The 27278-nt window shown below is 33.0% G+C and overlaps 3 protein-coding genes across 3 annotated transcripts; all 3 read left to right on the top strand.

Annotated features, from left to right (window-relative positions):
- Positions 1–6205: 6205 nt before the first annotated feature.
- Positions 6206–8106, top strand: LOC132755788 (perlucin-like). The gene is made up of 4 exons (XM_060746707.1): positions 6206–6352; positions 6848–6947; positions 7493–7725; positions 8056–8106. The coding sequence occupies exons 1-4, from the start codon at positions 6350–6352 to the stop codon at positions 8068–8070; spliced, it is 351 nt and encodes a 116-aa protein (XP_060602690.1). The 5' UTR covers positions 6206–6349; the 3' UTR covers positions 8071–8106.
- Positions 8107–13509: 5403 nt separating this feature from the next.
- On the top strand, positions 13510–16755 carry LOC132755787 (uncharacterized). Its single transcript, XM_060746706.1, has 5 exons — positions 13510–13593; positions 14119–14169; positions 14545–14692; positions 15279–15383; positions 15519–16755. The coding sequence occupies exons 2-5, from the start codon at positions 14135–14137 to the stop codon at positions 16110–16112; spliced, it is 882 nt and encodes a 293-aa protein (XP_060602689.1). The 5' UTR covers positions 13510–13593; positions 14119–14134; the 3' UTR covers positions 16113–16755.
- Positions 16756–21726: 4971 nt separating this feature from the next.
- LOC132755786 (perlucin-like protein) lies at positions 21727–25570 on the top strand. The gene is made up of 5 exons (XM_060746704.1): positions 21727–21870; positions 22075–22163; positions 22886–22985; positions 23667–23901; positions 24473–25570. The coding sequence occupies exons 1-5, from the start codon at positions 21768–21770 to the stop codon at positions 24498–24500; spliced, it is 555 nt and encodes a 184-aa protein (XP_060602687.1). The 5' UTR covers positions 21727–21767; the 3' UTR covers positions 24501–25570.
- The last annotated feature ends 1708 nt before the right edge of the window (positions 25571–27278 follow it).

Genomic DNA, 27278 nt, shown 5'->3' with positions numbered 1-27278 from the left:
TTATGCATTTTAATACTCTTTTCTTTCAAACGTTTGAATTTACCATTCAGTTTCGTTTTAGGGTGAAAAATGGTAATATGAAATAAAACATTTCAAACACTACAAATGCTGTGTCTATACAGTATACATGAGTAAGCATGTATAGTAAAATGCAGACACTATCAAGCATGTTGTAAGATGACAATGCTGAAGTTGATTTAAAATTTAAACTGCAATTATTATTAAGCAGATTTTTTTTTTAAATAAAGAAATAAACTGATCTTTAAAGTGAATTGGTCTATAATGGAAGGTTCTTTTACCATAAAGAATCACGTTGACAGAATTAAGTATCGACCATAACGTAAAACCTCGAAATAACTATGCATGGGTGATGTCTGTAATTGAAAGATACATGATCCAAGATGACAAATTTAATATATAGCAGATAATAAATTGTTTTATTACCCTTCCAGATTTTTTCCGCCTTTTTGATTGGATATTGATCACCCGAAAGAAATTGATATAACCGAGCCAGACGGGTAATATACACACTAAATTTCCCCGTTGGGTACCCAACGTTGTAAACGACATGCGCTGAGGTGATGCGCGTACGGTTCGATTTTACGCGGTGTAAATTCCGATATACAAGCACTTTTTAACAGTCAAATGATAAATATTTACCAAAGTAGAGTAATGATACAAATTCCCATCAGTATTGAAAACAAAAATGACCTTGTGAAAGCTTGATATTAATTACAAAAAAGTGCTTTCAATAGACTACTCCTTTTCTCTTGTTTACATTCGTTAGGTACTGGAAAAATACGTCATGTATTTATGTGACGTCATGTTGTGATGAAGAGGTATCTTAAAGGGAATCTTATTTCGACGTTTCATTTGAAACAGCAATTATTTTTTAAAAAATCGTCTAAACTCGGCAGGGGAAGGGTAATAAAATTATTATTTTGGTTTTGGGGTGATATATGTGGATATATTACCTGCTAAGATTTTATAAGTTGTAAAGAACTATTGTATATATGTATCCAAATGATACATTTTTATCGTCTTATCAACATTTTAATTGAAACACTTCTTGAAAGACCAAATCACTTTAAAATAGTTATGCATCTTAAAGGAACTCCACTGATGTCCGAACTCCTAAAACATAAAATTTGAATTTGGATTAGCTTGGACCCTCTTGAACAGAAATAAATGCTAAACATGATTAAAAATTATACCCAGAAATTAATTGAAAAGTGTATTTTTTATGCAATTCTCAGCTCGGTTTGAGTTGCAACGCATTTTAATTTTGTTCATATTTAGAGTAGAGCCAATGATCTAAAATTACAATCTAACAAGTTATTGGTCTAGACCGACATTAATTTGGGAAAATTTTATAGACGGTTCATTTTTAACGTCAATAGAAAATAATTCACACACATAACCGTTACGTTTATTTAACATAACAACGAATCATTTACAAAAAAGAATACTTTAGTTACTTAGAAATTTGCAGTATTAACGACATTGGTTTGAGTTGCCGGCGCACGTCAAATAATTTGCATTTAGTTATGAATAGGCTAAAATTAATTACGTATATTTCAAATATCTGATGATGTGTGTGCACAATGTCACGTTGACTTTCTCTGCTGCTATGTTTAAATCATCTCAGAAAATTTAATTTAAATAACTTAAGAAACGAAAAAGATACGAATAAATGAAAATATCTCGTATAAAATAGGAAAGTTAAAATGGCGACGTTCGAAGAATTTGCGGCGTAGTGAACAGGTCACTTAAGTTTCATGACTATTTCGAGATAACACATGTTACGATTTTCAACAAATATACCAAATGTAACAGTTTGGCAACATATCATGAGCATTTGTTTACTAAAGGCATGCACGGAATCAACGTTTTCCGCTACAAAAAGCGAAAATAAGGCAAACACGGAAGACCGATCTTTGTCGCCTATTTCCACAGCTAAATGCAGGTGCAACGAAACCGGAAGTTCGCGTATTGCATTAATGTATGCCATCCAAACATTCAACAGACATTAAAAACCACATGATTTAAGTCTGTAATTGATGGTTTATGGGTACCATTGTTGCGTTTTAAGTCATTGAGAATATTTGAGAAAGGCGTCTTATATATAGATTTAACGCCGTCTTTGACGTTTGACGTGCACCGCGATTCAGTTAGTTGCCATGGAGTTTATGGCATATTTTTGTTGTTTGTTTATATTTTTCTATGTAAATTTGTGTAAATGTTTTAATTATATGGTTTTATAACATATTAAAATATCAAATTCATACCTATTTTATTTAGCTTTTAAACAATCTTATCAGAGAATATTGGGACAACCCACGTAAAATTTTAAAATCCAATGTATTTATGTTACATAAAACACATAAAATAATTTTCATCACGTTATTTTTAAAGCAAACAATCATAAGTTTTTTGTTGCAAATTGCAAGAAATATTTGGGCATTTATTTTGATATTTAAGGCAAAATTGATGCAATGTGATTATACTCGTAATCAAGCGCAAATGAAAAATATTTTGTTGTTGTTTTTGATATTGTTGATGTTTTTGTTTGTTTTGTTTTAGTTTTGTTTTTAAAACATACTATACCCAAGTATTTTAAATGAGCGTATTGTAAAATAGTCAGATAACAATGGTCTTGTCGTGGAGGAGCAAAATGGATTTCGAAAAAAAAAAAAAACAGAAAAAAAAACGAAAAAAAAAAAAAACGCAGTTACATCGATCACCTTTCAAGCATCGCAAGCATAATTTACATGAAATTGAATGAAAAGTAGACATTATGTGCATCAATTTCGCAAGACTTTGTTTTAACCCTATTAATAAAAGTTTGCTTTTGAATAAATTTTTAGGTATTTTCTCTGTAGTAATACTAATAGTGTCTCTAGATGTTTATGTGATAGTGAATTTTATCTGACTGGTTCAGGGCAAGCACTGGTCTACCTCAAGGATGTTCCTTATCTACGAGTTTATTCAATATTTACATCAATAATCTAACAATTTCTCTTATGGTCACATTATGCCTCAAAAATGAATAACTATTTGCTTCTTTACAAAGGGCAAACATTAGTTATATTACATTTAAAAAATGGTTTTATAACATGTTAGATGCTTATCATCTGAAGAAAGTTGCGCTGATTCAGAATGGTGAAATTATTTTCCGAAAAGGAAGCAAAAGATGTAAACAAAGTAGTATCTTGACTTCATTTCAAAATGCTAAATAACTATAACTGTATTTAAAGCAAAAACAGCAACAGAGCTTTTAAAGATGAATTGACAATGGATATTTTTAAACTATTACAGGACAGCAAAAACTAAAATGAAAAGGGAAGATTTTTTGTTTTGTTTTCTTACAGCGCACAAACACAATTTAGGTCATATCACACAGACAGGATTTGAGAAATAGAAAAAAGCATTTCTTGGGATCTATGGGACTTAAAAAGTATTGATAAAGGTATATATAATTGCAATGAGAACATGCGTGATATATTTTACGCAGACGATACTGTTATAGTTGCTGAAAACAAAACTAATTTATAGGTAATGTTAAAGCACTTAAGTGGTCCGTGCCTTTTAAAAGGTGTGTTTTTAAATGCAAATAAAAGTCATGTTGTTCACTTTAGATCTAAGTATGTACCTAGTTCGGACTATGTTTTTAAATATGATATATCAAAAATTGTGTATGCTTACATGCATTTGGTATTATGTAGTCAAAAACGGTCTCGATCAAACAACACGCATGTCATTAAGAAATTATAAACCCGTAGTTTATTCTATTTCGCTAATACGCTCAGTAAAATTATTTCATAATCACAAATTAAATTAATTCACATCTCATGGGATTTACCGAAAACCTGTCAAATATTAATTACATTAAGTGAATTGACCGTAAAATCCGAAATCAATTGACAGAAAAATCAAAAATATATAATTATGCTGAACTCTTATCTAACTGCGCGCTCTAAACCGTATAAGTTGTTTGCATTTTTTAAAAAAAAGATGTTTTATTTATTTAACTTTTAACTTCATGTTAGAAATTGCTTGCTTATCTATTTACTAGTGGTGATAAATGTATAATAGTACTTTTGGGTAACTATTGCTTTTTCTTTATCAAATCATGTCTAGTTTTATTTATCTATTTGTTCCTTTTTTTTATATAATCTTTGATTAGTTACCCATTTAATGTATTGTATTGGCTGTAAAGATCTACAAGGAATATCTAACTTTTATTCACAGATTATGTGTAGAAATTAAAGATATAATATTCATTTCGTTGACTTCAAATAACTTATCCCTCACCGCTGTGAGTTCAAATCTCGTCCGGAACCTTTAAGTCTAATAGTTCTAATCAGGTGCCCACTCGTGTATGAATTTATAAGCGAGGGGGGGGGGGGGCAGCTGAGGTCTTCCTCCACCAGACCACCAGAAAACTGTGGCGTCTATAATCACAATTGTGGCTGTCCGTTCTTCCTTCGTTGTTGACTGTCTACATCAATTAGAGCAAATGCCATTCAGTTGCTTTTTGTGCTATTCTAAGTCCGAAATTAGAATACATGTATTTTTTAAGGTTTAAATGATAAAGTCGCAATTTTACTATTTCACTAAACATAAAAGCTGTTGTATTTGTTTTTTTTATAAACATAAAGATCCCTTGTAAACGATATTTTCCGTGATTTTATCTTGTTTTAAGTTATGGTAAAACAACCCCTTGTCAACATCTTGTTAAAAGAAGGAAATAAAACCATCTTGAATACAATAGAGACATGTAGCAAGTTTTGTTTTAACAATAGTAAATAACTTGTTGACCTAGTTAATGTAATCTACGCGTTCGACTTCATGCAGTTTTCTTGTACATTCAATACTTGATGTTATTTCCATAAGTATAAACAAACATAATATTATTACATTTAAAACATATTTCATTGCTTATATCCAAATAAAACGTAGTAAAAGAAATCCTTTGGCCCATGGCTTCAACTTTGCGTAGACTAAAATAAGCCAAGTACGTCCCTGAATTAATCACCACCCATCATCAAAACAACTGTCCATCCTCACCGCAACCATCATCATCATCATTGTAACCACCACTCCCTCTACCACCATCACCATCATTATTATTACCAAATAATCCCCAACAACATCATAATTACAAAAACAAATATCATTCTCCCAAGAAACAATTGATCATCATCGTCACGACTATCAACACCACAACATTTTCATCACCATCATCATCATCATCATAATCATCATGACTATCAATACCATCATCATCACCACCACCACCATCATCATCACCACCATAATCATCATCATGAGTAACAAAACCATCATCGTCACCACCTCCATCATTAACACCACCATCACCACCACAACCACGCCATCATTATCATCAACAACCACCACCAAATCATCCACCACCACCACCACCATCATCATCATCACCCTACCAACCACTATCATAAATCATCATCACCACCACCAACATCACCACCATCAACATCAGCCACCACCATCATAACCACAACCATCAACATCATCACAACCATCATTATCATCACCATCATCATCATCATCACCACCACCACCACCATCATCAACACCACCATCATCATCATCATCAGCTTCATCATCATCATCATGAATATAAGTATCATCATCATCACCATCACCACCATCATCATCCACCACCATCAACCATCATCACCATCACCAACATAATTATCATCACACCATTACCAGCTTCATCATCATCATCATCATGACTATTCAGTACCATCATTGTCACCTCCATCATCACCACCATCATCATCGTCATCACCATCATGCATCATCAACACCACCACGATCATCATTATAAATCACCGTAACCACCACCATTATCCTCACCCCACCGCCATCACCACCATCATCATCATCTTCTTTTTCTTCATGGTCCATTGCACCATCGTTTTTCAAACTTTTTGTTGAAATATAAGAAATCGTTTTTTTCTTTGCTGTTATGCGGTGGTTACAAAAATTCCGAATACATTTATATCTCCTTTTGTTTCTACTTATCTAAAAATCACCAACGACAAGAGGAATTGCGTGTCGAGTGTACTAGATTTTTTAAACTCATGAACTCCATTGTTAGTATGTTTGTATTGCCTGCGTGTCTTCATTTGAATTCAGAACAATTAGTAAAGGTAAAGCTTCAACAGCATGAGTCTAAGTTGATACAGAATTTGTTTAAGTTGATTGGAATAAAAAATTGGAGACAACACGTATGATGAAGTTCCAATATATCCGGATATTCTAGTGTTAGCTTGTATTCTAGATGATCACGGCATAATCAATGGTCAAGTACATTTGAATTAACTTAGTTTAATTAAGATTCAAAATTTTCAAGTACAGAATTAATGATGTTTATTACTAACTTATAAAAAAACTCCAATATTTTCAACATGTTGTTTAGAGTAAAGTTAAAGTAAAGTAATGTTAAGCAGATGCATTATGTGAAATATTGATAAAAGGAATACTCTTTTTGTCCTGATTATAATACAAATTTGTAAAAATATATATTAAATCAAAAACCTCTCAAACAATGAAACAAAATTTATATATGCATAAAATAGTATCTATTATATAAATATATTCAAATGGCTGAGCAGGAGCAATGTGAAAAACAGACTCCGTCTTCTATTGTTTTAATGATTAAAATGCCAAAATATTTCTTTAAAACTTTAAGACGATATGTCGCACATGTATAAAATTGCAAAGAAGTTCTTTAAGTCATTGAAACTATATTACGATTTTCTAGATTGAAAAATGAACGTCAACTTGTTATTTTTAGGATTTTTGCGATACGCACGATCATTCTCACATTGTGACAGTAGAGTCTCGTTCAGAGGAATTGTTTCTCCGTGATCAGTGCCAACGTTTATTCAAGACAGGTTTCCACTTTTATTTATTTCAATTTAATTACAAATTTTAATGGCGACAAAGTATATTTAATATTTAAGAAAGCGCACATTGAACACTGTTGATGTGTTATATTAAAGATACAGTTGCTACTGCGTGTGTAATATGAAATTGACAAGGAACTTTTGGACTCGGAATATGAAAACGAGGCTTGATAGAGTACAGTATGAATTTGATATTGATGTTTTGGCTTAGGAAAATGAAAGTGAGGCTACATTGAGTACAACTGTCATTTTAAACGGTTTTTTTTTGTAATGAAAACGAGGCTCAATTGATAAGGTTGGTCCAAGTATGATTTATATTGGAACATTAGGTCGTTCAGATAGTTCATTTAAAATGTTATTATAGAAATTTACAGTGAACACCAATGTTTAACTTGTAATCATGAGTGGATTCAGTGTTTCTGATTGTCGCTGAGTTTAGGATTAACATGTTAAAAATGAATTTTATACAAGAAATGAGGTTTATACACATAGGTCTAGTATTTATTCGTAACTATCATTGAAATATTTTACAGGAGCTTCGAGGTCTAATTGGTTTTGGGTTGGGGCAACAGACGTCGCAATTGAAGGAATATTGGCCTGGTACACAAATCATAAACCAATCACTGATGGATACACCAACTGGTATCCAGGGCAACCAACTAATGCAAATAATCAAGATTGTGCCGTTCTTTGGGGAAAATCTGGTTATACCTGGCACGATCACCATTGTGAACTGAAATCACATGTTATGTGTGAGAAAAAGCAAGTAAGACGATGTATTTCTTTTAAATTATAAAATAAAAATATAAATATTATAATCATTGTATATTATAATCATTGTATGATAGTTACTCTTTTCTTAAAAAATCTGATTATGGTTTCAGATATATAATTGTTTAACATCGACTTAAATAAGCACAATTACTTTTAAAGAACTAAAACATTTAAGTGAAACTTTATATAAGCATTAAACCATACATCATTTTTGTGTTTGAAAAAGAAATCAGTACAAATTAACATTCATTCAACCAAATATTTAATAACAATAACTGTACATGTATTGTTACTTTACAAGTACATTAATGTTTTTGTCTAGCACAACCACGGCTAAAGAGCAAAAAAGATTCTGGTTGATGATATACACGAAACACAGAAGAATTCGTTAATATTTATTTGTTCTGAAAACAATCAATGTATAATGATTTAATTACGACTCAATTTTATGATTATCTTATTCTTTTCAAACGATGAACTATGAGTAAATATATTTGTGAAAAAGTCAATTAATCAATTTTGAAATGAAAACTGATACTTGTGTTGCTTATATATTAACAAACATGCTAAGAGTGTTGAGAATTCTTAATTATCATGTCATTTATCAAGTATTTCACCCTTGTCTTTCCCCTAACAGCTACAGAAAACGTTCATGCGTTTAACTAACTGAGTGCTTTTATACAACTTAACCAACTAAATGAGTATTTCAGTAATATGGCTTCTGGAAATATGCTTGATATAAAGCAAAATACAATTCATCTGAAGAAATATGGTCTAAAAAAGCAAAAGGTTGAAAAGTACGTATTTTAACAAGAGTTTTATTATACTTACTTTCTCGTATTGTAAATACATAAGGCACACAATTCGAAAAATTTAACTTTGAATATAGGAAACTGGAAAATACAAGTTAATTTCCTACGATTTAATGGGTATGAAAAAACTTTTCTTTTGATAATGAATGGTACTTCTTTCATACATGGAAACGAGCAATTCACTATCCACTTCCACTAGTGCCAACATATTTTTGTATTTATCATCTATACATAGTACCTTATAATTGTAGGCGAGGTTTGAAATATTATTTATTGATAAATTCTTTACCGGGACAATGTGTAAGAAGTCATTCTAAAAACTTTTCTAGATTATACACCCTGGCTCTCCCTCACAGTGAGTACGATGACCACAAGCGTATAATGATCATTCGAAGTTGTTTTATGTATCAAATAATTTATTTCTTTGCAACATCACTACTAAAAGGCGAGTTTTCAGCTGTACTGGTGTAGAAAAACCGCGCATCATTTTGGGCACGAAAGAGCACATGAGTAGAAACCACCGAATTCCATATTTTAAGGGCGGAGGGCCCCCAAAACAAAAAAAGAATCCAAATATCCCGGGTTTGAAACCCGACCCACAAGCAATGGGGGGCCCATATGGTAGGGGGCAAATCCATAACTCCTGGGCCAAAGGGAAAATAACTCAGGGCCAAAAAAAAGGTTGGGTGCTTTGTTTTTTAAAAAAAAAATTTTTTTTTTGGGCCCTGTTTTTTGTTAAAATGGCATCGACCAAATATTTAAACATGAAATATTCTTTTTAAATGTTTAAATTTTTTGGGCCCAAAATAAAAAGCATCATTTTTAAAAGAAACCCCCAAAAATGTCTACAGAAGCCATCAAAATTTAAATAGTTGTTTTTCAAGGTTTGGAAACAAAAAATAAAAATTTAACAAACACAAAAAACCCCGGTTTTTGTTTTTATATAAAAAATATACTTATTAACAGAGCTGTAGCAATGTTTGAAATCAAATTTAAAATCTGACGTAAAACTTCGGTGTTCCGTTTGGTCAATCGTGATTTTTTTCATTTCGTCCTTACCCGCGATGCACGATGTTATGATTGTGAAAACACGATGTAACAATGGTGAAAACACGATGGTACGATGGTGAAATCGCGATGTCGCGATGGTGGAAACGCGATGTCATATCACGTTTTCACCATCATACCATCGCGTTTTCCCCATCGTACATTCGCGCCACCGTGTTTTCACCATCGTACCATCGCGTTTATACCATCGTGCCATCGCGTTTTCACAATCGTACCATCGCGCTTTCACCATCGTGCAATCGCGTTTTCACCATTGTACCATCGCACTTTCACCATCGTACCATTGCGATTTCACCATCGTACCATAGCGTTTTCATCATCGTGCTAACGCGTTTTCACCATCGTACTATCGTGCCATCGTGTTTTCACCATCGTACCGTCGTGCATCGCGGATACAAACTAAATAAAAATCACGATTGTCCAAACAGAACACCGTATAAAACCCTTCCTTCACTTTTTCAACTTACATTAATAGAAGTCTTAGAATGAGATCCTGTAGTATTTTGTTTACTATTATAACTTTTACTATTATTATTATTATTATTATATTACTATTATTATCATCATTATTTTTATTATTATTAGTATTATTATTATTTCCTCTCTATACGTTGAAATCAAATATTTGCATTATTCACAATAAAATAAATGACTAAATGCTTTTCTGAAACATATTGCTTATATATGGCTACTTTAATTAAAGGTATATAAACACGATTATTGTACGAAAAACCATACCAGAGTTGTCGGCCTTTGATTTAAGATAAGCAACAAACGATGATTATCTTTAAAATAAAGTAACAATCAGGTCAATATATTTTCATTTTTTGTTTCATTTATTTTATTTTCATTTTTTGTTTCATTTATTTTATTTAATTTTTATTAGTATTAACATTAATATTATATATATTTATATTAGAACTTATATAAACCATTTCTGGTTTAAAATATTTTGAATTATGCGAGACATTTGTCCAACCATTATAATAGTCAATCAATATATTGTATGTTTACATTGGATTTAATAACTTGAGATTAAACAATAATAGTGACCCCGCATACATAAACACAAGGTAGAGAACATTTTGTACATTTTTTTACTTTTGTTTAAAGGTCAAATTCGGACATGTAATGTCCACACTCACTATTAAGATTTTAACCGATATTCGTAGAGTAAGTTTAAAAAATATCTACAACAATGTAGCAATACAACTTGGCAGTTACGTCATTTTTGGCATCATTTCCAAGACAAACATCGCCCACTTTGAAGGGGAAATAGCCATATATCCCCGTAGAATTGCACATATCCCAAAGAAATTTGTGCAAAAATAAAATACTTTAGGTTATTTACCCGTTCGAAGTGAACGACATTTGTCTTGGAAATGGTGCCAAAATGATGTCATGATCACGTGGTATTGCTACACTGTAGAAGGAAGACTGACAACCCTCTTCATTTTTTTCGTGTAAGTTTTATCTACAATTTCATAAGTTGTAGGGTAAAAAACTGTTAAAGTCGTAAACGATCATTTGGAGAATGTCGGGAATGGAGTACTTAAGAGAATTATAATTGTGATAATGTTACCTATATTGTAAAGACAAGAATTAACCAACTATCCATATGTTTGAAAATAAAACCCACAAACATTCTTTGTACTTAAGCTATACTTTGAACAAAGTCATTATTATCATTTTTTCTGAAATGACGTTAAGAATGTTCATTCAATTATACATACATACAAATTCTTGAGACATGCTTTTAAAAAAAAATGACACACTTTACTACAGATATCATTATCATAATTGAAATTGATCAAGTAATTGTTTTGCAAGAAAAATACATATCGCATCTACATAAATAATGTTGTCTTTATATTTTAGCTGCTTATTGCTTTTATAATTGATTTTGTATGTGCTTCACAAGGTCATCATAATATTTACCCTACAATTTACACTCGTCTAGAAATATTAAGTTCATTTTTTAAAATGAAATTATGTTTTCAAAATGAACAGAAAATCGGACTTGGCTTTTAACACAATAAAAAGAAAGAGCACCACGCTTTCTTTTCTTACTGAAATTGGCTATAACACAATATAAGATATAAAAGAAAGAACACCAGACATTCCTTACTCGACAGTATTACACGGAGTCTAGGTTCCTTCTTACAAATCAGATAACTTCATCTTTCAAATATTTTCCTACTACTTATTTATAACGCAATATAGATAACAAATGAAATTTATTCTTCTTTGACATTGCGATTGGAAATGTTGGTACGTTTTGGCTCCTGAATCTTATAAATAGAAGTTTTGATTGGCCAAGAAAAAACTTGACAGATAAATTGTTTGAGCTGTTGTCAAATACCGGTACAGATATTTTTTGTCCAGTAATCCGGAACATTTTTTGTGGGAAGTTCAAAGCTGAAAGTGGACTTGTGAATCATCCAATATTTCCAGGAGATCTTTTTGCTTAAGGGGTATATTTCTACTTTCAAAACATAAACATTATGTCCATGTAAAATTGTGGTTGTCCGCACTTCCTTCGCTGATGGTCTACCTGAATTAGATCAATTGAGATTCAGTTGCATTTGATGCTATTCTAAGCCCGAAACAAGTTAAAAACGTTCATTTTTGCACTTGGTGTATTAATTCTTTACATTCGGATATTTTCATTTATTTGTAAAACATGACCCGACAGGTGTTCCGTACTTTTAAATATACTTTTAATACTATTAATTAATTAATTAATTAATTAATTAAAATGATTATTCTGGAATAAAGGAATAACCAAATGATCTGAGATTTTGCACGCAAATTATTTGTTCAACCTTCATCAAATGTTTATAAAGCTCGGAAGAAATATTTCCAGTTCATAATGTCAAAAAATTTCAGATGAGTCTTTAAATTTCGTTGAGAGTCATGTCAGCATTTGTCTGACAATCATCTAAATTACGGAAATCATTAACATATTGAATGAATCAATTACTTCATTGTCTGCCAAACAAAGTTAAAAGAATATCATGATAATATTGTTTTAATAATAAGGTTAAAATGCTTTGTCGCAAACCAGTCTCATTCAATTATGTTCGTGTCAAAACCATGCTGTAAGTCTAAGGATTTAATTAACCCACTTGTGCCAGTCTTTATGTTTGACGATGATTGTAACAAAAACTGATAAACTGCCATAGAGTCATTTCGCGATGCCCAAAATAGTGCATGAGGAAAACCTTGATTTGTTAGGACATGCAAATGTATATATCGAAAAATAAACTAACATTTCGACAATGAAATACAATGTACAAAATAATAACATCAACATTTGAATATATATTTCTAAATGCTGTAAAAATCTACTAAATATATCTTATGGGCAAATTAACATATTGTCAATGGTAAAAGGTCAAAAGAACGTTTATTTTTACATTTTGCTTTTATAGTACTGAAAAAAAAATTAAAATGTAGGTAACGATTTTAGACAGTATAAATTTCTTTCTTGTCCATGTAACAGGAAAAATGAACAGGACATGTATTAGCATACCACTAGAGTTTAATACATCTTGTTTCCTTTATCAAATGTCGCTTCCTTGTCACAAATTTCAATTAATCAGTTCAATAGAAATGAAATTATTTTCGTATGTCCTCCATCTTCGATTTTATCCGTTGACTATTTGTTATTGATTGTTTATTGAAAAGGTGTTCAATATATGGATTAACGATAGACCGGGTATACAAAAAAGTTTAAAAAGGAGTACTACAAACAGAAGTGGTATTGATCATTTTTGATAGGTATTGGTACAATATATGGTTGCTGCATGGTTGACGTTAATACCCCAGATCGATAAAACTTTAATTTTATATTATTGTTATAAGAGTACATCTTACTTATAAATACGTTCAAGTATTAATTAGTTGTGGCAGTTGTACAAAATCCAATGTTAAGTAAAGTTCTTCTCTAAAGTTTGGATATCATACACCATAGTCAGGTAAAGGTTTACCATCTCATAGCTATAGAAGTTGTTAACTTTGAAACTAACATTATCAATTGTTAAGGGTTTAATTGAAAGATAAACTTAAATGGCTGCGTTGTTTTAAATTACATAATACTGTTGTTTTGTTTGTATAAATGTTGTTATGCATGTAAACAAACACCATTCAGTCAATTTATTAAATGGGGGCAGGTGAAACAGGAAACTGTTCGATAGATAATACATTGTAATAAAGAATTAATCTAAAATTAATATTTTGTGTGATCTTTAGCCTAATTTGAGTAAAAATAAACGTTTCAACGCTGTTCATTCTGTAGTCATTTAACAATAGAAATAGATATTATGAAAATTCTGAAATAATCTAAATATACATGTTTGAAATATAAAAAAAAGAACTATTTTATTTTTGTACTGTTTAAAATCATGGAAATGCATCCGCAAAAATTTAACAATTTTCATATAGACGTCTTACTACTCTAATATATCACTTCCCTGTATAGTAATGGTTGATTTTTCTTTTAGAATTTGACTATTAAACATGGGGAAAGGACACGGAGAACACCCTCCGAGAAAGTAAGAATATATTTAAGCATGTTTATGAATTACGATTGATTTGTTTATCGGACTATTAAGCAGTTCTTTATCTTATTTTATAAAAGGGATGATTTCTTTATTAACCGTCTCTGAAACTTGCATAATTATGTTTGTTTTGTAAACTTTACTAAATACCGCGATATTTTCGCTTTGCATAAAATGTAAGATGAATAACTGTTTTTTCAAAAGTTGATTTGTAGAAGAGGTTTATTAGGTAGAAATATATCAAACAAATAAACCTATAATTTATATACCATTTAATCATTTAATGTTGTTCTTTTTTATAGTTTTACTGCCATTGATTTACAAAGTAACGGAGGCTGTCAATTATATTGTATCAAATATTTGTTGCAGGTTTGTTGGTGACCAGTATTTTTGTGAGGTGTGTATATTTGGTTTCATGGCAGCAAGTATATCACTGTCCAGTCTGAGCGCCGGTATGGATGATGGGGGAACATTTCCCTACCAATACTTCTTCACTGGATTTATTTTAGGAGCTATCGTAAGTTAAGAATAATATAAAGTCATGATTGATGGTCGTCTAAATGAACAATTTTGGTCAGTTCTTCTAAAGGTTTCAAAAATTTGTAGTGACAAGATTGATTCTTAGGATAGCCCTATAGTGTTGGCGTAAAAAATAAACAAAGAACTCTTGGTGCATCACATATTTTGCACGATTATTATACGGCAGTCCTGCATATTTATTTTCTGTTTAAATTATGCAAGATACCTTGAGTAAAGTGCCTTTGATAAATAGTCTTTGACCGACGATTTATCTAAAAATTTCTTGCCTATCAGAAAGGATTTTTTGATGTTTTCACCGGTGCTATGAAACATGTCTTACACACACATATCATAGAATGTATGAAAAACCGCTGCCACATAAGGAAATGTCTAGTTCTCAGGAAATGGTTCAGCAGTAACTCGACAAACTCTTATAACAAATGTGACCTTAATTTATTTGTGATCAAACAATTTAGAAAAAAGTACAATAACTGCAATACGAGTTTATTACATCACATAGAACCTTGTCGAAATATGAATTATATAATTAAAAATAAAATAATATTTCAATATTTTTTCCGCAGCTTCTCGTGAACCTAATATCAAGAATATATGTTGTCAACGCTGTTGAGAAGAAAGGAGTGACCAGAAAGAACATAATAAAAATACTGACGAAAACAACAATTGGTGTAAGTTCTTTACTGTTTTCAAATACCACGTCAAATGTCAATAAATCTACTCTAATTTTGTTTTTGAAAAAAAAAGTTTTTCGAAATTGTTCAATTGTGATTCTTTCTGTAATGCAACTTATTGATATTTTCTAGAATATTATCTGGCCATGGACCTGCAGAGTTGGAATGTTATGGTGTATTCCTGGTATACTTCTTACTGCAATAGGTGGTGTTAATTGTGGAATAGATAAAAAAGAAAATAACACTGTTGTTGTGAGAAACACTTGCTACTATGATATCGAAGGCGAACGGGGAGATATGTACAGAGGCCTTGCAATTGGCCTGCTTGTTGTGCATATATTTTCATTTATTTACTTGCTTTTAAGTAACTGTCCGGTACACACAGTCCTAGAGCAAATAAAAGAAGATCCAAAACCTGCCAGAAATAACACAAATAGACCTAATGCACAGCCTTCTACCAACACAACAGCTCCAGCTGCGAGTACAAGTGCTAATTCGACGAGTGCAAGCGCTAATACAAATGGTGCAAGTGCTGCAGGGACAAGAAATACTAGAGAGTTGGTAGAAACGATTGAACGACTAGAAACTAGGATTAGAGAAATTGAAAACAGGGAAACTACTCGCGTACAAGCGTTTAGTTATAGTGGAATTTCTGAACCACCTCCTTACAGTCAGCTTATGGAAGAAACATCTATAGAAAATAATTCAAGGACACATCCTGTTTAAACATTTCATTGTTGTGATATTCACTTTTGTCTTTGTTCGTTTGAGACTCCCTATGTAGGATTTTGCTACCATAGTAGGCCTCATCGCACCCAAATCCTGAGACATATCAGGTCCGATTCTAGTGAAGTTCTTGTAGGACGCCGGATCCTCAGCAACAAGTTCGTCAATGAGAGCCTCATACTGGCCATGAACATGTCTTCGTAAAATCCAATTTCTGGTCAAACATCTCCCCTGATTAAATATGTAATCATCAATGAAAAATGTTGATCAATACTGCTTCTCTTTTGATTTTAAATTTGGTTGCACATTTTACAATTATATTAATTATCGTGAATGTTCTGTTTTAATAATATGTAAACAGTTAATGTTATTGTCATTCAAAGCCTTCGGTCTATGTACATATTTGCTCCAATTTCCCGATCCAATGTTTTGTAGAATATTAAACTTTTATAAGGAAATGGGGATCATCCTTTGCAAAAGTAAGTACATTATGTACATTACATAAAGTAAATAAAAAGCATGGATAAGCAAATAGATTACAGATGTAAAAATGAAGTTACCTTTATTTTATGATCGGCTATAATATACAATCTCAATTCGACATAATTTCAGATATTATATTTATTATTTAGTCAGACTGACCCTATTCATTTTTTTTTTTTTTTTTTTTTTTTTTTTTTTTTTTTTTTTTTTTTTTTTTTTTTTTTTTTTTTTTTTTTTTTTTTTTTTTTTTTTTTTTTTTTTTTTTTTTTTTTTTTTTTTGTCATGATATGTTTAATGTACAGCAAACTTACAGAACGCAAGTGGTCGTACTCTGCTGCCCGTTTCCCCCGAAATAATGCATGGTGCAGTACCACCAGTACCAATAAAACACAAACAAAGTATATATTTTTACTTAAGAATACATATTGAAGAGTTGACAACAATGTAGTTCAAATAAATAAAAGTGAAAAAATTTATTTGAAAGTTTACACCTATCATTTTGACACTTCACATTCTATATAATGAAAATTATTTTCAACAATAAACGGTATATCAAAAACGCGTAGTATTAATCAGAATTTAAAGGTCAATGTATGTGCAATGCAAAGGAAACTATTCTATTATTCAATCACCGAAGCAAAAGTTTCAAAAATTCGTGTACATTTCTAGGAACAATGAATTAAATTTTCAGCATGAATGTTCCTATCCATAGTAGCCATATTGTAACTGTACATGAAGGTGCAGTGAAATAGAAGCATCGGTGTTAGACACATTTTTCCCGCCATAACTTACATGCTTTTGCACCACTATAACTATGTTTGTGGGTTTTTTTTTCGTCTTTTTGAAAGGAAAAACCATTTAAGACATAAATACAGTATAATGTGACAAATTTAGTTTTAGTTTCTGTAAGCATGTTTTATTTGCATAAGTATTTCATTGGATATTTAATTCCCTTCAAATTGTTACTAATTAATCCGTTTAAATGCATTAACATCTAAATCGACATATACTATCTGTGTTTGGTTTACATCTTTCATGGAAATTAAAATTAGAAATGTGTATTTATTTCAGATATAATGAAGGTTAAAAGTGAAATAAATTAATTACAGGACTAGTAAGAATGGTTATCAAGTGAATACAAACCCTCCAGTTATTTTGAATCACAAATCTCACCAGACTTTAGTCATTTTCCATCAATTCGTTATATTATACAAGTGTGATGTAAAACTAATTCCATTCAGTGTCAGTGATGTAAAAATATTTTAGCTGAGCTCCGGGCAAGAGGGGCTGCACTCACACCCATTGTTCAGTGTTCAGTGTCAGTGATGTAAAACTATTTGAGCTGAGCTCCGGGCAAGAGGGGCTTCACTCACACCCATCGTTCAGTGTCAGTGATGAAAAACTATTTTAGCTGAGCTCCGGGCAAGAGGGGCTGCACTCACACCCATCGTTCAGTGTCAGTGATGTAAAACTATTTTAGCTGAGCTCCGGACAAAGGGGCTGCACTCACACCCATCGTTCAGTGTCAGTGATGTAAAACTATTTTAGCTGAGCTCCGGGTAAGAGGGGCTGCACTCACACACATCGTTCAGTGTCAGTGATGTAAAACTATTTTAGCTGAGCTCTGGGCAAGAGGGGCTGCACTCACACCCATCGTTCAGTGTCAGTGATGTAAAACTATTTTAGCTGAGCTCCGGGCAAGAGGGGCTGCACCCTTTATACAAATCGTTCAGTGTCAGTGATGTAAAACTATTTTAGCTGAGCTCTGGGCAAGAGGGGCTGCACTCACACACATCGAGTCAGTGCAGTGTCAGTGATGTAAAAATAATTAAGCTGAGCTCTGGGCAAGAGGGGCTGCACTCACACACATCGAGTCAGTGCAGTGTCAGTGATGTAAAAATAATTAAGCTGAGCTCTGGGCAAGAGGGGCTACACTCACACACATCGTTCAGTGTCAGTGATGTAAAACTATTTTAGCTGAGCTCTGGGCAAGAGGGGTGGCACACACACACATCGTTCAGTGTCAGTGATGTAAAACTATTTTAGCTGAGCTCCGGGCAAGAGGGGCTGCACTCACACACATCGAGTCAGTGCAGTGTCAGTGATGTAAAAATAATTAAGCTGAGCTCTGGGCAAGAGGGGCTGCACTCACACACATCGTTCAGTGTCAGTGATGTAAAACTATTTTAGCTGAGCTCTGGGCATGAGGGGCTGCACTCACACACATCGAGTCAGTGCAGTGTCAGTGATGTAAAAAATAATTAAGCTGAGCTCCGGGCAAGAGGGGCTGCACACTCACACACATCGTTCAGTGTCAGTGATGTAAAACTATTTTAGCTGAGCTCCGGGCAAGAGGGGCTGCACTCACACCCATCGTTCAGTGTCAGTGATGTAAAACTATCTTAGCTGAGCTCTGGGCAAGCGGGGCTGCACTCGAACACATCGAGTCAGTGCAGTGTCAATGATGTAAAAATAATTAAGCTGAGCTCTGGGCAAGAGGGGCTGCACTCACACACATTGTCAGTGTCAGTGACGTAAAACCATTTTAGCTGAGCTCTGGGCAAGAGGGGCTGCACTCACACACATCGAGTTAGTGTCAGTGATGTAAAATATTTTAGCTGAGCTCCGGGCAAGAGGGGCTGCACTCACACACATCGTTCAGTGTTTCTGACGTAAAACCATTTTAGCTGAGCTCCGGACAAGAGGGGCTGCACTCACACACACTGTTCAGTGTCAAAGAAGTAAAACTATTTTAGCTGTGTTCTGGGCAAGAGGGCCTGCACTCACACACATTGAGTCAGTGTCAGTGATGTAAAAATATTTTAGCTGAGCTCCGGACAAGAGGGGCTGCACTCACACACATCGTTCAGTGTCAGTGATGTAAAACTATTTTAGCTGAGCTCTGGGCAAGAAGGGCTGCACTCACACATATCGAGTCAGTGTCAGTGATGTAAACTATTTTAGCTGAGCTCTGGGCAAGAGGGGCTGCACTCACTCACATCGAGTCATTGTCGGTGATGTAAAAATATTTTAGCTGAGCTCTGGGCAAGAGGGGCTGCACTCACACACATCGAGTCAGTGTCAGTGATGTAAAACTATTTTAGCTGAGCTCCGGGCAAGAGGGGCTGCACTCACACACATCGTTCAGTGTCAGTGACGTAAAACTATTTTAGCTGAGCTCTGGGCAAGAGGGACTGCACTCACACACATCGAGTCAGTGTCAGTGATGTAAAAATATTTTAGTTGAGCTCTGGGTAAGAGGGGCTGCACTCACACACATCGAGTCAGTGTCAGTGATGTAAAACCATTTTAGCTGAGCTCCGGGCAAGAGGGGCTACTCTCACACACACCGTTCAGTGTCAGTGACGTAAAACCATTTTAGTTGAGCTCCGGGCATGAGGGGCTGCACTCATCCACATCGAGTCAGTGTCAGTGACGTAAAACCATTTAAGCTGAGCTCTGGGCAAGAGGGGCTGCACTGACACACATTGTTCAGTGACAGCGATGTAAAACTATTTATGCTGAGCTCCTGGCAAGAGGGGCTGCACTCACACACATTGTTCAGTGACAGCGATGTAAAACTATTTTAGCTGAGCTCCGGGCAAGAGGGGCTGCACTCACACTCATTGTTCAGTGACAGCGATGTAAAACTATTTATGCTGAGCTCCGGGCAAGAGGGGCTGAGCTCACACACATCGAGTCAGTGTCAGCGAACTGATGGCTGCTGACCAATAATTAATAACAACAGAGCGTAGTCTGTCTGCAAAAAAAATCACAAGTATCATTAACAAACTGTTTATGATATTTAATAGAAATAATTTAAATAATGAACATGTTTCCAAAGAGATAGCAGATGATCATTCCATAGTACATGTTTATAAAATATTTTTTTTATAATGCTACTTACAAGTCTTGATGATCTTTTTTTTATTTTTGAACACCTTGTTGCATTTTATTAACCTTTTTTGTAATACTTGCTAAACATGTTTGTGAACTGCAATAAGTAAATAATTTTTATATGAATGGTTTCGATCACAATATACTGTATTAGGCATGTTAATGCTATGTTTACAATACCATATGACAATTAATATCTAAATGTGACCGGAATCATTCAACACATAGTTGCTTTAACATAGAAATGTGTAGTAAACTTCTTTTAACGTTCCCTTTATATCTTATTTTTTGTTTCTTTTAGCGTACTAATCTTATGAACTAATTTTCTGTCTCAAACTTGTTTATTCATTGTTTTCCTTTACCTGTAAATAGCGAATGTACAGTGACCTTGCAAAATTCATTTTTTTTAAATTTTCGCCCATTGTGTTCTCAGTAAGGGCAAAAAACTTCCAAACGCTGCTTTTCGTGGCAAAAGACGAATTTGTCTACTTGCAGGTGCCATTTTAACTAAAGTTTGAACACATTTTTATGCTTTAATGTTAAAATTTTGCCTAGGGGGCGTAGACGGTAGCTTGCATTTTTTAGTACCCTCTATGATCAGACTCAGTTAAAACCAAGTCTGCACTATTTTTTTCCTCAATTCTGTCGTTTTGGACGTTCTTAGGGATTCTTTTTTTCCTATTCTACTTTCCAAAGATATTTTATTGGCTATTATATCTGCGCTATGAATAAACATGTATTTGCGCTATAAATGATTAATTTAAACAGTTTCCGCCTTCCTGTCACTTCGTTTATGTTTCTGAAAGGGTCACCCTCATACCCTCATTAACAATATTAGAGGAACGTGTATGTTCATTGGGCAGGTAACTGAAAAAACCTGTTAACTTTTCCCATTAATAAAAATTAAGCAAACGTGTTTTATATTGTATAATGTCATATGGCGACTACGGATGAAGGTCTCGGTGCCTTTCTAGTCCTCATTTCAGGAACGATCACTCTTCTAAGAAGGCCAATAAATGAGATAATTAATCAAATAATTATGTTGGTTAACTTTGCTTTTCCAGCATTGAAACGGGATACGGAATGGTTTAAGCTCTTTAAAGCATTATTTGAATGCTCTTACAATATGGTATTTTATAACTTTGTCCTCGTCAATATGTATTCCAATATTGTACACTCTAGCGTAGAAATAGGCTTAAATAACGACATATTAGAACTGTTTCTTATCTTTGTACGACTAGTGTCAAGTTTGCGATAGATGTCAAAGTTTATTAAATGATTAGAGCATTTTGGTATGATCATTTAGTTTGTACAATGAAAGTACTTTATTTGTATACAATAATTGCATATATTCTTGTACAGTGTAGGATTTTCGTGGGTAAATTAGATTATTTTCAAAGCTATCTTATTAAATGAAATATGTTGTTTGTTTTAAAAACTTACTTAATTTTAGATCAGTAGCACCTAAATAGCAAAATTTCAAATTCCGTCTATTGCGTGTATTTATTTTAAAAAAGAGAAATTAAAAGTTCAATGAGTTGTAAAAAGGCTTGCCATTATCTCAGTTTTATCAAAAACACAGGTGCATGTTGTGAAAATGGGTGGATAACATTCGAAGAATCTTGCTATCTATTTGACGAAGACCATCAACTTAACTGGACAGAAGCAACGGTACGTTTCAAATAATTAGTAAGATAGATATACACTCAGCAGTGTATCTATGCTTTTGTAGTTATTTGTATTTGGGAAAGCTAACAATATTTTAAAAAATACTCATTATGTTACACCAATCAAGAAATTAAAGATTTTTTCAACTAATCATCAAATTTATGAGTGATATACACATATTAACATGAAAAACAAACTCTTTATAATATTTTACGAATGCAATGACTTCAGAAGAAAGAACAGTTTTGTTAAGTTCCTGACAGTTATAAAAATATACCCTTTAATAGTCTAACAATCGCCTATTGCATTTTTGTTCTATGTATTTCATCATTTGATATATTTGTACTGAAATATTCCCGTATGAATTGTTTGAACAGAATGATGAATACATGCATTCCTGTAAGTTAAACGTTGAATCTAGAATGTATGATTTTGTCATTTAGTGAGAAACATTAAAAATCTGTATAAAGTGTGTTCCCTCGGAAGCATTTAACACAACAAAATTACATGAAATCACAGACTCGGTTTGATTGAGTCTGTACATGAGGAATAATGATAATGTGCAACATCCCTCACGCCTCTAGCACCAGCTTGAGGTACTCAATTATTAACACTTAATAGTGATGGCGTCAATGATCAAAACATCTTGTCAATTTTAAATCCAGATTGTATTGTATCATACTTGTCCTTACAAACTCGGAACAAGTTTGCATATACTATTTCAGCAAACTTGTGCATCTTATGGTGGTTCGCATGTGGTGACAATTGAAAACCCAGATGAATTTTCATTTCTTCAAAACCACAGCAAGCGATTGTTTAAAGACGGTTAAGTATACTCTTTCATGACTTACACGATAGATATATTAAGAATTGAACACATCGCAGAGGTTCTTATTATATTAAAGTGATAGATAGGACAGACAACTGTCGTCCGACTATTGTTTTGTGATGGCTTGACAGTCTCTATGATAGTTAGAAAATCACACGTGGTGTGTGTATAATTTCGTAGGCCTCAAATCATATGTTACTTCTTTACCAGTAGAATATCTTATTTTGTCTGTATTGTTAATGACTTTATTCATTGTTTAATCACTTGTCTGGATATATTTAGTGTTGGAACCTTCTTTAATCAGTGAAACAGTATTACAGTATCTATAAATTCTGGATGGAAAAGAGTCTCCGAGACCAATGACAAGACAAGCAATTTCCCGAGCTTTACATTTTCGATTGATTCAGTCAGTTCATGTGAGGAAATGTAAAGTGAATCATTCTTTGTGTCTTTTATGCAGTGTTTGAAATCTTAACCACTTAGAATTTGAACCAGTAATGAGAATGATCCAGAAGTACCAGAACTATATAACGAAACTGTGATTAAGTGTGAGGAACTATATATGGTCGCATATAAATTCATTTTGAGTTTTATTTAGTTTCATGAAACACATCAGATATATTTGTCCCTTTAAAATAACATATCCTAGTGCAATTTAATATTTTTCATAACAACAGCCACCAAAAGAGACAACTGGTTTTGGCTGGGTGCAACAGATGGAGAGATTGAAGGAATATGGGTATGGTATACTGACCGCACACTCCTCTCCAATGGTTATACCAATTGGTATCCAGGGCAACCAGAAACGAGTGATAAAAATAACCAAGACTGCGCATGCCTTTGGGGTCATGAATCATACACATGGCACGATTATCACTGTGACCGAAAATCATTTTTCATTTGTGAACAGAGGTACGGATGTGTTATAACTTCTATTACCTTCATCGTCACCTTTTGGGGGCTTAGCTGTGAGACTTTGTCATAAAGGGACTGAACTTTCTATATGAGCCGCGTCACGACAAGACCAACATAATGGGTTTGCTACCAGCATGGATCCAGACCAGCCTGCGCATCCGCGCAGTCTGATCAGGATCCATGCTGTTCGCTTACCAACCCTATTACAAGTAGAGAAACTGATAGCGAACAGTATGGATCCTGATCAGACTGCGCGGATGCGCAGGCTGGTCTGGATCCATGCTGGTCGCAAACCCATTATGTTGGTTTTGTCATGACGCGGCTCATATATTGATATACAGTTTGATATTTCTTGGACCAATAACTCGGGTTAAGAATGACACAAATCCGCATTTCCTTCCGTTTTAAGAGCCTCAGTAAGTCGATGTAAGAAATCTGTTAAGGCTATGGTTCTCTTAATGTTATATTTTTTCTGCCGATTTAGATCAACTTAAGATTAAATAAAAATATGACTGAATATCTGTAGAATGTTATTGCGTTTTAATGAGATCATTTGTTTATCTTTCAGTTTGAACGAGCCTAGTATTATTGGCTGATTTAGCATAAATCAACGTTGATAGTTAATTGTGTTTATTTGTCATATAATTGATTATGAACTCATGTATAAAAGATTTAACTGGGAAAAACGACGTACATTAGTATATCATTCAAAAGGGTAGATAATGGCCAATGAAATCAAAATGTGTTTGTTAAAAAAGGGTTTCCTATGAATATTTTAAAGTAAAACAGTATTCTGTCAATGATATGGTTACTTATCTTCTTATTTATATTTTGAAAATCAGTTCATCGTTGCTGTGGAATATCGAAAAGGGATTAAATAAGCACCTTTATGTCAATAACTTCGGAAATTCCAGACATGTTATATGTACGATCACTACAATGTTACCACATGTATTTAATGTGGATTTGAATTCATTCAAAATTAATAAATAAGTGAAGTTAATAGGTCGTGATACCGCCAATTCCTGTTATGCACCCATCATTGTTATATCTAGTCTTTAATAGATTAATACTATGTTACGGTTATAAACTGACTCGTACAGTGTAGTAAAATTTCTACAGTGCTATTTCACAACATCTTCAGCACTTTCAACATCATGAAAAGACTTGACATATATCTATTATAATGCGCGTTGGCAATATTATTTTTCAAAATAGTAAATGTTTGCGAATCAAGGATATATAATTGATTATTCTTAAACAGATAAATACACTTAAAAATGCAAAACAAAGTGGATATATTAAAATCAGTCATATATATATATGCGAGATGTCGTAAGCAAGTAGCATTTAATTAAAATCAATATATATATATATATTTTATAATATATATATAATGTTTAAATACTAAATACTTTTTTAGATCTTTGTTTTCAAATTGCTTTTTTGGTGCTGCCATCATTGTCTTGCAATGCAAAAAATGTGCATCATTTATATACAAAATCGCTAGTTTAAAAGAAGTAAGTATTGTATTGTCAAATCACAGAATTTATCTTAATTGTCTCAGATGTTGATAAATATATCAGCCTCAAGCTGTAAGATTTTCAGAAACAAACATAATTTATGAGAAAACCACCAAATATTAAGTCAGTCGTAAAACATTTATTAAGATTTTACGCAAGCTGACTGACATAACGACTCTGTCTGAAAGTTGTTGTCGTTTCCCCAGCAACCACCATAAACGAACTGCTCGCACGTTGAATTTTGTGCGTTGTAAAAGAATCGTGGGAATAACCCTTTGCATGGTCCTGTTTCCTTTGGTAGTTTACATGCTGTTGAAAGAAAAAGAATATCGGAAGTCGTTTTTTTAGATGTCAAAAAAGATAACAATAAACACAAGCGAACAATAAAAAAGCTAAACGAAAAACTCCACTCGCGTATAACACATTTTTTTTCACAAAATAAATGCTTAAATAATTATTAATAATCCAGTACACTTATTTGTTTTTATACTTTCTTTTTTTATTACTAAAGTATTTGCTACATTCTAAAAAAACACGTCAGGTATCTGAACATCTGAATTCAGCTTTGTTGTTCAATTGCCTTATTTAGAAGACTATAATAAAATATTTTTCAAAAAAGTACGTAAGATTTTATTTGAACAAACTTGGTAGACACTCACTAGAAATGATTCATGCCAAATATCTAACACTAGCTCTTTGCTTTTTTTTTTAAAGAAAAGTGTTTTCTTTCGGTTGCCATGACAAACTGATTTCTATATAGAATTAAATTGTAAAGGTGACCACCAAAGAAAAACATTCCTGTGAAGTTTGGATTAAATTGGCATGGCGGTTAACCAATAAAAGTAATATTTACGAAAGAATCGAAAGAATCGTAAGATTTCAAAAATCTAGGATAAAAGTGGTAGCCTGCGAAGGCACGTGGAAATATGAGGCCCCGTGTTCACAAATAGTATATCACGATCAAGATTAATTATTGTGATACCACTTCCATTGCTGTGTAGAAATAAAATCAGTCTAATTGGTTAAAATGATAATGGTACATAAATACTTTTAGAAATGCTGATTTGCACAAAAAAAAAAACAAATATGTTTAAACAGAAACATAAGTTTCTCTTCTAGTAATGGTAATCAACGTTGCCCTTTAGTAACATCAACCAGCTTTTGTGCATATAAAATACATACTATCAACAGTCACCGTGTCATTTCCGCTTGTATCACCCAGTGTCTTTCCCAGCAATACCATTGTCATAATACAGACAACTGCCATCAGCGAAACCTTCGCCATGCTTCGTACTTTCTTAAATTATAATGATTTTCAAGTTATCTATAAAATGTCAAGTTTTTTTTTATCGAAAAAGTGTTTGCTTTGTAAAGCAGAACTTATTCCAGTCTCAAATTCAGAATCGTTTGTTCAGTGTGTATTAAGGTTCTTTTTTCATAAAACGCACGATATTTCTGTTACGTAAGAGGTCTGAAAGTACGTACAAATATTGATCCGTTTTTTTTTTCCCATGAACATGAATTATAAACATATATAGTGGGATACCCGAAATTTGAAAACCCCAAAAAACCCCCCGCAAAAGTATTTCTTAGGTGACGCGTGCCCGGGCCGGACCCCAAAAAAAAAATCAGATTTTTTGAATTTATTAAATTTTTTGATTTTTTCAAATGAATAAAAAACAGCCAGCTAGGAAAGTCAAACCCGGGCGTCAGGGACGGCCATTTTTGAAGTATAAAAAACTTTTACATATATTGGTAGCCTTTCACACGGACTTATTGTCTTAAATTGGTTAGTTCAATCACCGACAAGTATGTGTGATGTTTGCTGCAGAGAGTATAGCTAAATAAGCA

The sequence above is a fragment of the Ruditapes philippinarum genome, unplaced genomic scaffold, assembly GCF_026571515.1.
Source record: "Ruditapes philippinarum isolate M1 unplaced genomic scaffold, ASM2657151v2 ctg513_1_1_1_1, whole genome shotgun sequence".
Classification (NCBI taxonomy): domain Eukaryota; kingdom Metazoa; phylum Mollusca; class Bivalvia; order Venerida; family Veneridae; genus Ruditapes; species Ruditapes philippinarum.
Note: the sequence above shows the minus strand (reverse complement) of the source record. Positions and strands in the feature narration are given on the sequence as shown.